Below are 14651 nucleotides of genomic sequence, written 5' to 3' on the forward strand. Positions count from 1 at the left end.
GCCTCCTCCCCGCCCCTCGGTCCCCAACCCAGTGTGGGGCTGCCTCTCCGAAGCAGCCATTGCCGCTTTAAGGGGAAGAGGAGGAGAAGGGGGCGGAGGAGTGGGGGGCGGGAGCGGCGGCGGAGGAGGGGGAGGGGGATCCCCCTCGCGCCCACGTGGTCCGGACGCCTGTGAATCGCGCCCGCCGGAGGGTCTCACAGCGAAATACAAAAGCAGCTGGGAAGCGGCGGCGCAGCGAGTTCCCAGCGCCGGGGAGACTCCGCACCGCCTCGCGGCCGCGATGGGGCCGAAGCGCCCGGAGCCCGGGAGCCGACCGGCAGCCGGGTCCGCCTCGCCGCCGGGACCCGGGCGCCCGGGCTCGTCTTGAAGCGGCGGGAGAAGCATGGGCAGGAGGATGCGGGGCGCCGCCGCCACCGCGGGGCTCTGGCTGCTGGCGCTGGGCTCGCTGCTGGCGCTGTGGGGCCGGCTCCTGCCGCCGCGGACGGCGCTGCCCGCCTCCCGGCCGCCCGAAGACCGAACCCCGCGCCGCCCGGCCGGGGGCGGCGGCCCGGAGTCGGCGCCCCGCTTCCCTCAGGCCCCGATCCGGGCGCGGGACCCCCGCGGCGCCTCCCTGAAAACTTTCCGGACGCTGCTCACCTTGGCGGCCGGCGCCGACGGTCCTCCGCGGCGGCCCCCGGGTGAGCGCCGGCGGCGCGTGCCCGACGGGCGGCCCCGGCCGGAGGAGCTCGCCGTGGTGCACGGGGGCGTCTTCTGGAGCCGCGGCCTGGAAGAGCAGGTGCCCCGCGGCTTCTCCGAGGCCCAGGCGGCGGCGTGGCTGCAGGCGGCGCGCGGCGCCCGGGTGGTGGCCCTGGAGCGCGGGGGCTGCGGACGCAGCTCCAACCGGCTGGCGCGCTTCGCCGACGGCACCCGCGCCTGCGTGCGCTACGGCATCAACCCCGAGCAGATCCAGGGCGAGGCCCTGTCCTACTACCTGGCGTGTCTGCTGGGCCTCCAGCGCCACGTGCCGCCGCTGGCACTCTCCCGGGTGGAGGCTCGGGGCGCCCAGTGGGCGCAGGTGCAAGAGGAGCTGCGGGCGGCGCACTGGACGGAGGGCAGCGTGGTGAGCCTGACGAGCTGGCTGCCCAACCTCACGGACGTGGTGGTGCCCGCGCCCTGGCGCTCCGAGGACGGCCAGCTGCGGCCCCTGCGCGCCGCCGGGGGCGAGCTAGCCAACCGCAGCCGGGAGGAGCTGGTGGACCTGGTGCAATGGACCGACCTGATCCTCTTTGACTACCTGACGGCCAACTTCGACCGGCTCGTCAGCAACCTCTTCAGCCTGCAGTGGGATCCGCGCGTCATGCAGCGCGCCACCAGCAACCTGCACCGCGGCCCCGGCGGGGCGCTGGTCTTTCTGGACAACGAGGCGGGCTTGGTGCACGGCTACCGGGTGGCGGGCATGTGGGACAAATACAATGAGCCGCTGCTGCAGTCGGTGTGTGTGTTCCGAGAGCGGACAGCGAGGCGCGTCCTGGAGCTGCACCGCGGCCAGGACGCGGCCGCCCGGCTGCTGCGCCTCTACCAGCACCACGAGCCTCGCTTCCCGGAGCTGGCTGAGCTCGCCCATCCCCATGCTCAGCTGCTACAGCGCCGCCTCGACTTCCTTGCCAAGCACATTTTGCACTGTAAGGCCAAGTACGGCCGCAGACCTGGGACTTAGTATCACCGTGAGGAAGAGAGAGAGAGCGAGAGAAACCCCTGGCCGGGGAAATGGCTGATGGGGGAAGGGCTGTCGCCTCTGCCACCGCCTGGGACCAGCCAGCCAACGCCCTGCCAGTGGCTCGAGCCAGAAGGCTGCTGAAAACTTCAGTTGCACCTACCTGCCCCCTTTCTCTCTGTCTCAAAGCTGTTTCCTTTCAAAGTTCTGGGAGAACTCACCCAGGTGAGAAGTGTAACATCCCCTCCACCCGGCTTATAAAAGGATTCTTCCCTGTGGCAGCAGGGAGTTTGAATAGGAAGAAACTGGCTGCCTGAGTTTGCCCCCCCCCCCCCCCCCCCCCCCCCCCCCCCCCCGGCTGTCTCTGTGGGAGATGCATCCTTATTCCTCGACCTCCTCCTCCTCCTCCTCCTCCTCCTCCTCCTCTTTCCCAAAAAGGGAAACTTCTATTCGAGCCTTTGAGCTCATTCTGCAGTTTTCTACCAAACGCAGCGCTGGCGGCCAGAGGCGGCTGTGACATTGGCTGGTGGAGCCCCCTTCCTGTGTTCTCCCTTTGTTCCAGCTGGTGATGGTGAGATCACTGTTAAGAGCTGGGGAACGGATCCGGATAAGACAAAGAGATCAGGACCTCCAGAACCTGGGGAGCCCTGCAGACTCTGTATATCTGACTTGTTCTTTACCGCTTGTCATTTTGGCCTGAAGGCTGCAAATGTGGGACTGGCTGGCTGTGTGCACTGAATCACATAATGCATTTCTCCCCCTTTCCCCCAATCGACCAAAATTTTGACAATGATGATGTTCACCAGAAGAAAAAGAAAATCAGTTTCATGCACTTTACTTTGTTTTTATTTTAATTTTGTATTGAGAAAAAAACTTTTTTATTTGACAAAATTTGCCTACTATGTATATATGTGATAAAGTGTGGTGTAAATATACTAAACAAACTTATATTTCAATAAAAGGGAGTTTAAAATTTAGAACTTAATTCCTGATGGTTTTAACTGAGGTATCTGATGCCCTGTCTGGTTTTAGAATGAGTTTTAGGGTTTCTCCTTTATGAATGCGCTTTTAAAACAAACCCCAGTTGTGACTATGGAACTTACAGAATTAATTGCACAAAGACAAGAACAGATTTCCTGTTCTGCTCACTCAAATGAACCCTGGTGCTGGAAATTTCAGGTTTCAGCATAGCCTGTGGGGGAAGATGGAGAGAGAGGGGGAAAGTATTCTATTTCCTGGCAAATAAAACTTTGATATAAAGGGATTTCAGTGTAATATATTCCTATATTAATCATGTGGCAACTATGATAGAACCAGATGTGCAGACTCTAAGATGACAAATTCCCCCCCTTTTAAACTTAACTACAGTGGTCACATGTTGCACGTTGTTTTCAGCATTGTAATTACCGTGCATCACACCGTGTACAAATAATAAGCTGAACACATTGTGAACAGGTAGAGAAAGTCGTAAATTAATTCTTCTCTTTAATCTGGCATAAATTCCATTGCATCCAGGAGATCATAATCTCCAACATCTGGACTCAGCATCCAGCTCTGTTCAGAGATGATACTGTTTATTTTTCCAGGTCGTAATAGCACGGTCCCCTCAGAGCAGCCATTGGGAGCCCGGGGGAAAAGTGTGCAGTGCTTTGTATTTGACATTTGGCCTCTGCTTCTTGGGGACTTTAAATTTAGAAAATATTTTTGGATTGTCTCAAACTTCTTTTGACCCATGGAGGAGGGGGAAAGTGGCTTTTTGTCTTACAAGCCATTGGCGTTTTATCTTGGCATTTTATCTGATGTCTGGGTCCAAGTGATCTTGCCTGTTATCTTTTGTTTTATGTAATGACCTTTAACTCCAAAGTAAACTTTTGTTTACTTTAAAATGTCTTCTTTGACTAGTATTTATAAACCTGGAGTTTTATAGACTCCTGAAGATATTAAATCTCTGTGGGTTCCCTTCTCAGTCTGCATGGCAACACAGCGTGTAACTTAACTACAATTTAATGCCACCCTTATGTTTCAGTGCCTTATGCTGAGCCAAATCTTATCTCAACTGAAAAAAAAAATAGAATCCATAAACTTTGTAGTGATAGCCAATTTTTTTCATAATATAGCCACAATGTACTGGTAATGACAAATATTTCTTTTTCCAATACAGTGTTAGAGAGAGACCTCCGATAATTACCTTTCAGAAAGAAACATTTTCCATTTCTGATAACCAATGAATAACTCTATGAGATCTGCTGCCTAAGTCAAGGGAGGCTGCTCCGAGGAAAGGGTAACTATTCAGCAACCTGCATTTTTACCCGTTGTGGTCGTCAAGGAAAACCATAACCAGAGATAAGTTCAAAGTTTCACAGATTGTGCATGAAATACACCCTGACTCCCATCTCATTTCTACACTGGTGAGTTCTGGGCCAACAGCATTCTCCACATTCCTCCTAAACTGCAGCTCCAAGCCCAGACTTGACCATGGGTAACCCAGAACAAGAAACCAAGCATAATTTAAATGACTTCTTAGATTCTTTAGTGAACCGTATTTGCCTGGCCGAGAATAAGTTTAATTACATGGTGGAGTTGTTAAGGGAACCAAGACTTAATGACTGAGAACAGGTTTTAACTTGCTTATTCTTCGTGGATAACTTGCTTATTCTTCGTGGATAATCGGTAGGCTGTGGGACAGAAAGATCAATTAAAGTTTTGCCATGGTCAGTGAATGCTGTTAGGGCCAAATCATTTTGCAGGTGAAGGGGAAAAAAGCTTCCAGACTGCAGCATGATGTGGAAAGAGTAATGGGTTCTGCAGAGACTATATTCTGAATTCTGTCCCTCACCTATTTTCTTTCAGCAAGTCATTTAACTTAGTTTCCTTGTCTATGAAATGGAGATTCGATCAGAGTATGCTGGGATTTAAATGCTAACATAAAACATAAGGGCACCTCGTAAGTATTTTTTAAAAAAACTCACTTCCTATTCATCTTTAACAAAACTTGCCCTTCTTACACTTCAGTAAACTTTTACGAATAATTCTCATCATCAAAACCAAATCTAGCAGTTTTCAAAGTCAGGTTCGGTTTTTGAAGTGTGGCAATAAATTAATTCAACACATTGAGGACCCTCGTCTAACACTATGGAAAGCCCTGGATCATAAGGCCAAGGGCACAGGTTTGGCCTCGACATGGGCTTGAGTGGGTTGTTTCAGGATCTAAGCAGACTCTGCAGAAAGGAGTTATACTACAACTATATGAGGAGATTTTATTAAAAGTAGATAGCTCTTGCAAATTCATCGCCACTTCTGGAAAGCATCAAAAGGTGATGACTCTTTGCAAGAAGAACAATCCTCCCAATTCCTTCTGCCAAGAGAAAGTAGGCAGTCGACCTTTTCTCTGTGGATTTGACTGTTGATTAATTCGCATTGTCAGTGACATAGCTCTAAACTCTATTAAGATACTTGCCCTCCTGAATCAGGAAGCAAAACAAATTATTCTAGCACATCTCAACACTTCTCAACATTCTGCCCATGACGGTGGCTAGCAGAGCTCTCTAAGGCTGAGGGGTTGATTATGTGGATTAAATGAGTAAATATTTGTGATATCCTCAGAACAGTGCCTGGCACATAGCCTATGCACTGTAAGTGTTTGTTTATTGGTGGGGTAGATACTTTTCTCCTCTAAGTCAAAACCAGAGGCACTTGGAGCCCCAGGCAGGACCCTCTTTTCATAATCCTGCCATATCTCTGCAGTCACAGAAGTCTTTCTACATGCTTCAATTTTGGCCCAGGAAGACCAGCCAGAGTGCCTGAGTCTGGCAGGAATTACCTAAAGCCCACAGTTGTCAGCTGGTTGTCTCCTTCCTGAGAATGCCCTCAATATGCGTCTTCACGTGCACCCCCTCTTTTTCACAGGGAGGCTGTGATTCTGTTTCTCATGTATCTCATCAGCTTCCCATGTATCTCGTCAGTTGTAGAATTTGCATTTTCTGAGCTACCCAATAGTCCGGGATGATCCCAGCCTGGGCACTCATTATTTGTCTCCCCACACATCTGTCCCATCCCACAGGACCTCTAATCCCACATGGTATAAGGTCTGAAGGGGCAGAAGAGGAGAGAAGGAAGTCTGCTTGGATTGCTCCAGAAGGGAATGGAAAGTAAGCTACCAAGGTGGTCTGGAAACCACGGGCACAGTTGATACCCAGCTGCACGCATGCGCTGATCATTAGAGGATATTGGGAGTCAAGAGACCTGGGCCACTTCTGACTCATGTGTGACTTGGGAAAGTCATTGCCCCTCTCTGACTCCAGGTGTCTTACCTAGAATGGGAGGTGTTTGATTTGATTGGTAACTTTACACTTTTTTGTTTATTTGGTTGATTTTTCTACCAGAACTCACAATAAGTCACAGACACAAGAACGCGTGCGCGCGCGCACACACACACACACACACACACTCAAAGGACTGAAATCAAAGTTTCCCACAGCAGCATATGCAACACACTTTCAATATTCAATTCCATTTTCATTCTCTTCTCTTCTTCTACTTCCCATTGCCAGGTGTGACCCTCTAAACCAGGGGTCCTCAAACCTTTGAAACAGGGGCCAGTTCACTGTCCCTCAGATCGTTGGAGGGCCAGACTATAGTTTAAAAAAAAACTATGAACAAATTCCTATGCACACTGCACATATCTTATTTTGAAGTATAAAAACAAAACGGGAACAAATACAATATTTGTATTTGCATGTGGCCCGCAGGCCGTAGTTTGAGGACCCCTGCTCTAAACTGTTTTTAATTCATAAGTGCGGCTCAGTCTACTAAAGTGTGCAAAACACGAGCCATAGCTTTCAGTCTGTTCTGAATGTATGAGCAAGTAGTGCTATTGTGGGGCTTGGGAGGGGAAACAATTCTTTGAATCTCTGCCTCAACGTGGCCCAAGGACAACTCAAGAGGACAGTTCCTTTTCTGTGCAGTCATAAAGATCAGATGTAAGAGTCATAATTTCTTTATGTGATTGTTTTACCAATTTCTCTGTGTCCTGCTGTGGGAGAAACTACATTAATAAACTATGTCTCAATGCTGCCTCGCTGGAATTTTTTTCTCTGCAGGACTCCGCCAAATATAGTTAAAGGAATGCTCGTTTTATTTATCTTTTCAACTTTCTTTCCATTTTGGATATGTCTTCTTGACACTTTTGAAATTTTTCTCTTAAATGGTACCTTTATTTTTTTTTTAAGAGAATAGAGAAATAACTATTCATCAAGTAACAACAACAGAAAAAAACCTCTTTTTCCCCCTTCCTTTGGCGCCATATGGTATCTTTTATAGCTTTAACAGTTATTTTACACCCTATCCAGAAAAATTAAATAGCTTATGTATAGAACTGGCATTTTCCCAGGATCAGCTCACAGGTTTCACTTTGCTGAGAAATTGCGGGATAATAATAGAGAAGTGTCACTTTAAATTTGATGGTCCTGCATCATGCATTTGTCTCTGCTTGTTTATACCTTCCCCTCAAAGTATATTTTTTAATGCTTTTTAAAGTCTTTGTCCCCGCCTGGCTGGCGTGGCTCAGTGGGTGAGCATCGACTTATAAACCAAGAGGTCAGGGTTCAATTCCTGGTCGGGGCACATGCCCGAGTTGTGGGCTCCATCCCCCATGTGGAGCATGCGGGAGGCAGCTGAACAATGATTCTCATCATTGATGTTTCTATCTCTCTCTCCCTCTCCCCTCCTCTCTGAAATTAATAAAAATATATTTTTTTAAAAAGTTTATCGTCATCCTACAAATGGCCTGGAGAAGCAAGGCGAGTAGGAATGACCGCATACATGATCTTTTTCTATCTTTTTAAATTGTGATAAAACACATCATAAAATTTGGCATTTTAATCATTTTAAGTGTACAATTCAGTGATATTCTACTATGAACATTGTGCAACCATGCCACTATTTCTAAAACGTTTTCATCACTCCAAACAAAAATTGTCATCATTAAGCAGTAACTCCGCATTCCTCCCTTCCCCCCAGCCTCTGGTAACTTCTCATCTACTTTCTGTCTGTACTAATTTGCCTGTTCTACATATTTTCTATAACTGGAATCTTGCAATATTTGTCCTTTTGTGCCTGGATTTTTTCACTTGCCCAGCCATGACCTTGGTCCTGAGGGCAACATGGCAGAACGTGAGCAGTATCATTTGGGAACTGGCAGAAATGGATTTGAGTCTGACATCCACCATTTCATAGCCACGGATTTTCAGACCAATTGATGAACTCTTCATTTTCCTCATCTGCAAAAGCAATGGGAAGACTAGATATTCTCTAGAATCCCTTTCAACTCTGGAAGAAGGCCATGATTTTATGTACAGCAATCCTGCAGATGAATCTCAGCCCTAACTTCCAGTTTCTTCTCTCTACCTGAAGATTCAATACTCTTTAAGTGCCTCCTAAAAAAGTCCCAGTAGCCATGAGCTAGGCTCTGTGGATTCAGTGGTGAGCAAGATATGTAAGGTGCCTGCCTTCATGCAGCTTAGAGTCTAATAAGGAAGATGGAACATTTTAGGGTCATAGTAAAATAGAACAGAAGGTACAGAAATTTCCCATATTCTCCCTGCTCCAACACATGCATAGTATCCCCATAACCAACATTCTCACCGGAGTGGTTCCTTTCTTAACAATCTAGTAACCCACATACACAAATCATTGTCACTGAAAGTCCATATTTACATTAAGATTCATTCTTGGTGTTGGACATTCAGTTGATTTGGGAAAATGTATAGCAAAATACACTATAGTGTCATACAGGATAGTTTCCCTGTCCTGAAACACCTCTGTGTGCCCCCTATTCATCCCCTCCCTCCCCCTTATCCCTGGCACCCACTGATCATCTTACTATCTCCATAGTTTCGCCTTTCCTAGAATGTTATATAGTTGAAATCCTATAATATGTAGCCTTTAAGATTGGCTTCTTTCACTTAGCAATGTGCCTTCAAGGTTCTTCCATGTTTTTTCATGGCTTGACAGCTCATTTCTTTTTATTGCTGAATTATATTTCATTGTCTGAGTGTACTACAGCTTATTCACTCACCTACTGAAGAACAGCTTGGTGGCTTCCAAGTTTGGGCAATTATAAATAAAGCTGCTGTAAACATTTGTGTGCAGGTTTTTGTGTGGACATAAGTTTTCATCTCCCTTGGATAAGTACCAACGAGTGCAATCACTGAGTTGTATGGAAAGAGGATGCTTAATTTTGCAAGAAAATGCCAAACTGTCTTGCAAAGTCATATTTGGTTCTTCTTCAAACTTCCCAGTCATTTTAAAATATTTTCTTCTTCTCTTATGTTTTTAAGATATATTCAATTATCTAAAAGTGTACACCTGCTTACTTCAGTATTGGAGGTTCTGGGTAGTCTAGTCCTGCTGGTGGGTGTTTCCTGACTTTCACATATATAGGGTTGCCCAGTAAAACACAGGACACCCACTGAGCTTTAAATTTTAGATAAATGATGAACAGTTTTTTAAAATAAGTTATATGCAATATTTGGGATATGCTTATATTACAAGTTAGTTGTTGCTTATCTGAAAGTCAGAGTCATCTTAGTGTCTTGTCTTATTTTGCTTTCCTAATTCTGGTAACCTGAATACAGGAGTTCTGCATTTTCTAATTTTGGTTTATAAACTCATTCATCCAGGTATCTGTGAGGTTCCCATTTTGTTTGGGTTGAAGATTTATCCTTCCTAAGATGTTTTCATTTCCTTGTGTCAAGCGACCGCCCCGCCCCCTGGGTTAACCCCAAAACTGGTTCATTTTTTAAAATATTTTTTTTATTGATTTCAGAGAGGAAGGAAGAGGGAGCGAGAGATAAAAATATCCATGATGAGAGAGAATCATGGATCGGCTGCCTCCTGCAAGTCCCCTACTGGGGAACGAGCCCACAGCCCGGGCATGTGCCCTTGGCCGGAATCAAACCTGGGACCTTTCAGTTCGCAGGCCGACGCTCTATCCACTGAGCCAAACCGGCTAGGGCAAAACTGGTTCACTTTTATATTAATTCTTTTTCCAGGAAGTTGAAGTCTTAGCAGGTAGTGTCAATTTAAATGCTAACCACATATGACGACAGGAATCTTCTCAGGGATTTTTTTCCCCCAACCAGAGTTCAGGCTAAGTCAAACAATCTCCTCTCACATCTCCCTTTGCTGGAAAGATGGAGGTTTCCTTTGAAGGTCCTACTTTTATTTCCAGGGGCAGCACTTTTGGCTTGAAAAGGTCTAACTTTCCTCCCAAATCATCTGAATACAAAGATCTCTCTCTCTCTGTCTCTCTCTCTCTTACACACACACACACACACACACACACACACACTCAGGGCAGCCCTAGTTTCAGTTCACACCTATCACTCTGATTTTGATTCTCTTTTTGCTTTGGACCCATGGGATATTCCTTACATTTTTCTGAGCTCAGCTCTGCATTTAAAAAGATATTTGGTATGTTGTATAAAACATTTAGAGGTGCTTTATAGAGGGAAGGCTTTTTAGGTCGTTTGCCTTATTGCTAGAAGCAAAGTCCACCTGAGCCCTTTCTACACCTGCTACCGAATCCTGCTTGCAATGAGCCGGCCCTTACTTGGGGGCTAGATGCCCTATTCAGAGAGATTTCCCCACAGTGGAGACATTTACTCTAATAGGGTTTTACCTGAAATAATTCATGAAACCAGTGAGCCAGGAGTCAAGAACAAATTCTGTTCTGTTTGCCACTAGCAAGTTGGAGATATAAACCAGGAAAACGATGAAAAGGAAAGAAGAAAAGAAAATATTGGAAAAGAGAGAAAAGCGGAATGGGGAGGGATTGTTTAAAAGAATCCCATGTGGTAGAGTGGCTGAGGGGCAGCATTTGCCTCTGGAACATGTAACACTCAGACTGACCTTCAACCATCGTCATAGCCAGCAAAAGTGATGCCACATGGCAGGCAAAAGAGCTGGTGATTCTGCAGGTTACATCTAGGGTTAAAGAAAGGTCAAGTCAATTCAGGGAAAATTACTTTCCCTCTGCACCAGCTTCCTGTCCTCACAGCAGCTCCCAGATATGCCAAGTTCAGCCATCACCCCTTAACTCTGATGACCAGACTCCACCAACTTCGTGAAGGAAACAAAGCCTCTGCCATCACAGGTGAATCCCAGCCTTGCCTTTCCAGGGGCAGCACATTCGGCTTCATCATTTAGTGAATCCCTCTCTAGTGACCTATTAGCAACATCAAAAATGCTAATGAAGGAAGAGGTTAAGCATCTCTGACTTCTCAAGACATCCAGCTAATAAAAGATGTCCCAAAAACGCTGCTAATCAAAGTTGTACAAAAAAAAACCCCAAAAAACCAAAACCAAAAAAACAAAATGTTGCTGCGTGGCTCCCTTCTTCTCCATCTGCGTTTGGTTGAGACCTATCCAAATTCTCCTTATAATATAGCATTTCTGACCCAACACCACATAAAGTATGTATCTTGGAGGCTGTGATCCTGGGTGCATGACTCATACCACACAGATTATGGTAATGCTTCTACATTTAGTAACTTAGATGTTGGTGCTCCATGTGAAATCCCTGTTGGGTTATTTTCAAGCGATTACTCATGGCCTAGGTTATGTGCAGTCTATATCAGCACAGTTATATTGGTTATTAGACTATTTGGAATACTTCCAGCTGGCTTGATAAAGGCCTATTGCCTTGCGTCCTCACAGGGCCTCTCCAATTTTCCCAAGTACCCCCGCCCTTCTCCTGAGCAACTCCCCTGCTTCTTAGGAAGACACTATGGCAGTGGTTCTCAACCTTCTGGCCCTTTAAATACAGTTCCTCATGTTGTGACCCAACCATAAAATTATTTTCGTTGCTACTTCATAACTGTAATGTTGCTACTGTTATGAATCGTCATGTAAATATCTGATATGCAGGATGGTCTTAGGCGACCCCTGTGGAAGGGTCGTTCGATCGCCAAAGGGGTTGTGACCCACAGGTTGAGAACCGCTGCACTATGGCATAGTGCTAAAGGCCTGGATTCTATCCTAGAGCAAGGTTCTCTGGGCTCCAACCTCGGTGCCTCCATTTTTTGGCTCTGTGACCCAGGGCAGCAGGTAAGCTCTCTGACCTTCAGTTTTCTCATCGGAAAATCCTATATAATAAAGAAGTAATATGCAAATTAACCCTCACACCCTCACAAGATGGCTGCCTAAAACCAGGCCAGCAGGGGGGTTAGTGAGGGACGACCAAACGACTGAACAGCAAGTTGCATGGGGTGACCAGTCTGGTAGGGGGGTTAGTGAGGAACGACCAAATGACTGAACGAGCAGGCTGCATTGGGCAACCAGGCTGGCAGGGGGGGGCAGTTGGGGGCAATTAAGCTGGCAAGGGGGGCAGTGAGGGACGACTAGGCCAAAGGGGGGGCAGTTGGGGGGTGACCAGGCCGGCAGGGGGGACAGTTAGGAGTGACCAGGCCAGCAGGGAGGGGGCAGTTAGGGGCGATCAGGCTGGCACGCAGAGGCAGTGAGGGGCGATCAGGCTGGCAGGGGGGCGTTGCAGTTAGGGGCAACCAGGCAGGCAGGCATGTGAGCAATTAGGAGCCAGTGGTCCAGGATTGTGAGAGGGATGTCCGACTGCCAGTTTAAACCAGCAGTCAGACATCCCCCAAGGGATCCCAGATTGGGGAGGGTGCAGGCTGGGCTGAGGGCCCCCCCACTCCCCTGCACAAATTTCATGCACTGTGTCTCTAGTAGGGATAATAATAAGACCTACCTTTTATGAGTTAACATGTAAAGCACTTAGAAAAATGCCCAGCACATATTAAGGAAACAGGAAATGTTAGCACCAAATAAAGATGTGAAGTCACAGACAGATAAGCAACTTCTTTCCTACCCCTTTCCACCCAAAACCAAGGTGGCTGTTAAATAACATATGCTGAATTTAATAATCCCACTTGAAGACATCCAGTGTAGTCTGTGTATTGTCACATAATACAATAGTTCAAGAGAAGCTTCCTTGTTGACCGCCTTCCCGTGACCCATTCTATCAAAAGCAGGTTCTCTATGTCTTTGGTGGTTCATTATTGATCTTTCCTGAACCAATCTCTTAGCATATTTCTCAAAAGTAAAGCCACAGTGGCCTGCTGATAAAGGGAGATCATCCACACAGTGTCAAAGAAACGAGGCCATCATCTACAGAGCCGTTTTAAAAAATGAGCTAAAGAAGATAAAGCCACCTTTCTAAATCGATCACAATGAGGAATAGAGGGGGAAAGAAATTCAAACTAGAAAAGGCACATCAAGGCCCAGCAGTACTTTTGACAGGTTTACAAAAGACTTTCCCAAAATGCTTAGTTGGCGCCCGTAGAAATGTGCGGAGGCCTGGGAGGAAACAAGTTGACCTGGGATACCATCCCAGGATAACAGATGCCTGGGGATTCTGTGAAGCTGTCATCAAAGTCATCATGGCTTTAATCGCCCTGGGCAGCAACAGGAGAAATTGGAGGTGAAAAGGGCGGATGAAGTTCTTAAGACTTTCCCCGGAGGATGCCACACAGCGATCACTCTGTGAAGTGCACTCTCGTGAACTCCATAAACTTTGGGATTATTCAGGCTAAAGGCAAGGCTCTCTTCCTTTGAAGGGATTCGTTTCGGCAGTCTGGTGGGCCTTGGGTTTTTTCCACTGATCTACGCTGCCTCCACATGCTGTGAAAGTCCGTGCACGTAAAGTTCAGTTGGCATTGCCACCCCCTTTGCAGAAAGGGTACACAAAATATTTCCCACCAGGAGGACTAAGAAGGTAGAGTGAACATTTATCATGGTTGTTCCATTTCTTCAAGAACACGTGGCTCACTTGGGGAAATTATGCAGTAATTTTGTTGGGTCTTAAGTCTAAACGCCCCCATACAGCCAAAAAGTGGGCATGTATCTAACCCTGGTCAATTGTTTTCTCCCTCCTAAGACTTCGCATCTTAAGCAAGAAACAAATTTAAAAAATTGAAGCCGATTTGTTCCAGCTGGTGAGACAGTCTAGTGGTTCCTGCTACCAGAACTTTCTGCAGCTGCCTGGGACCTTTCTGCTCCAAACCAACTACTTCAAACTTCCTGTCAAGTGAGTGTACCATTTTCTACCATTAAATTCCACTTTTGCTTATGTTTTCCAGTTTGTTGTGGGCTGTTACTTACAATTAAATATTTCTGTCTCAAGAAAACAATAAAAAAGTGGGAGCGGTAGAAATGCTGTCTGGAAAGATTGTCTCTGACAACAGATATTTCACCCAATGCTTTGTCACAGGGGTAGATGGGGTGAAGACTATAGAGTCCGGGGAGGAAGACTGCCTGCCTCCTCCCTTCAGCTTGATTGGACAGTGGCCTTCGGCCCGGCTGGCACCCCTGTTTTCACCTGGCCCTGGGACTGTGAAAAGGCAGGCCTAGGGGCATCCTGGGTCCCCTGCACCCAGCAGTGTGTTGGTAAATGTTCGTTAATTGGTTTTGGGTAGGAAAAGGGGAGAAGAGATGATTTGTAATGTTTGCCAATGTCCATGGTGTAAATACTCCCAATTTCAAGCTACCAATGTGTAGTCACCAAATACAGAGGTCTGGAAGAGATAGGCACCATCAGCTATCCTAAGCCAGTGTGAGCCAGCTCCACTTCTACCCTTCTAACTATGGCAACTACCCAAGAGAGCTTCTGGGTTATAATAATGACTAATTTATTAAACACTTTACCTTTGGTGGGGCACCATTTTAGGGTCTTTGCATGTATCATCTTATTTAATTGAATTGTGATGTCTGAGGCAGGGACAATTATTATCCCTATTTTACAGATCAGGAAACTCAGATACAAAGAGAATAAAACATTGTTCAAAATCATAAGGCTTGGAAGTTGAGGTGCCATGATTTCATCCCTGATCATTGACTGTAGAGGCAGCTTATTGTGCTGACAGAGAGAATCAGATCATAAAAG

General features: G+C 46.7%; 1 protein-coding gene across 1 annotated transcript; it reads left to right on the forward strand.

Annotated features, from left to right (window-relative positions):
• The first annotated feature begins 255 nt into the window (after positions 1 to 255).
• FJX1 (four-jointed box kinase 1) lies at positions 256 to 3571 on the forward strand. The gene has a single exon (XM_081100447.1). It carries the CDS (start codon positions 383 to 385, stop codon positions 1694 to 1696), a length of 1314 nt encoding a protein of 437 aa, XP_080956573.1. The 5' UTR covers positions 256 to 382; the 3' UTR covers positions 1697 to 3571.
• Positions 3572 to 14651: the final 11080 nt, after the last annotated feature.

Source organism: Myotis nattereri (assembly GCF_964212035.1).
Source record: "Myotis nattereri genome assembly, chromosome: 9".
NCBI classification, from domain to species: Eukaryota; Metazoa; Chordata; class Mammalia; order Chiroptera; family Vespertilionidae; genus Myotis; species Myotis nattereri.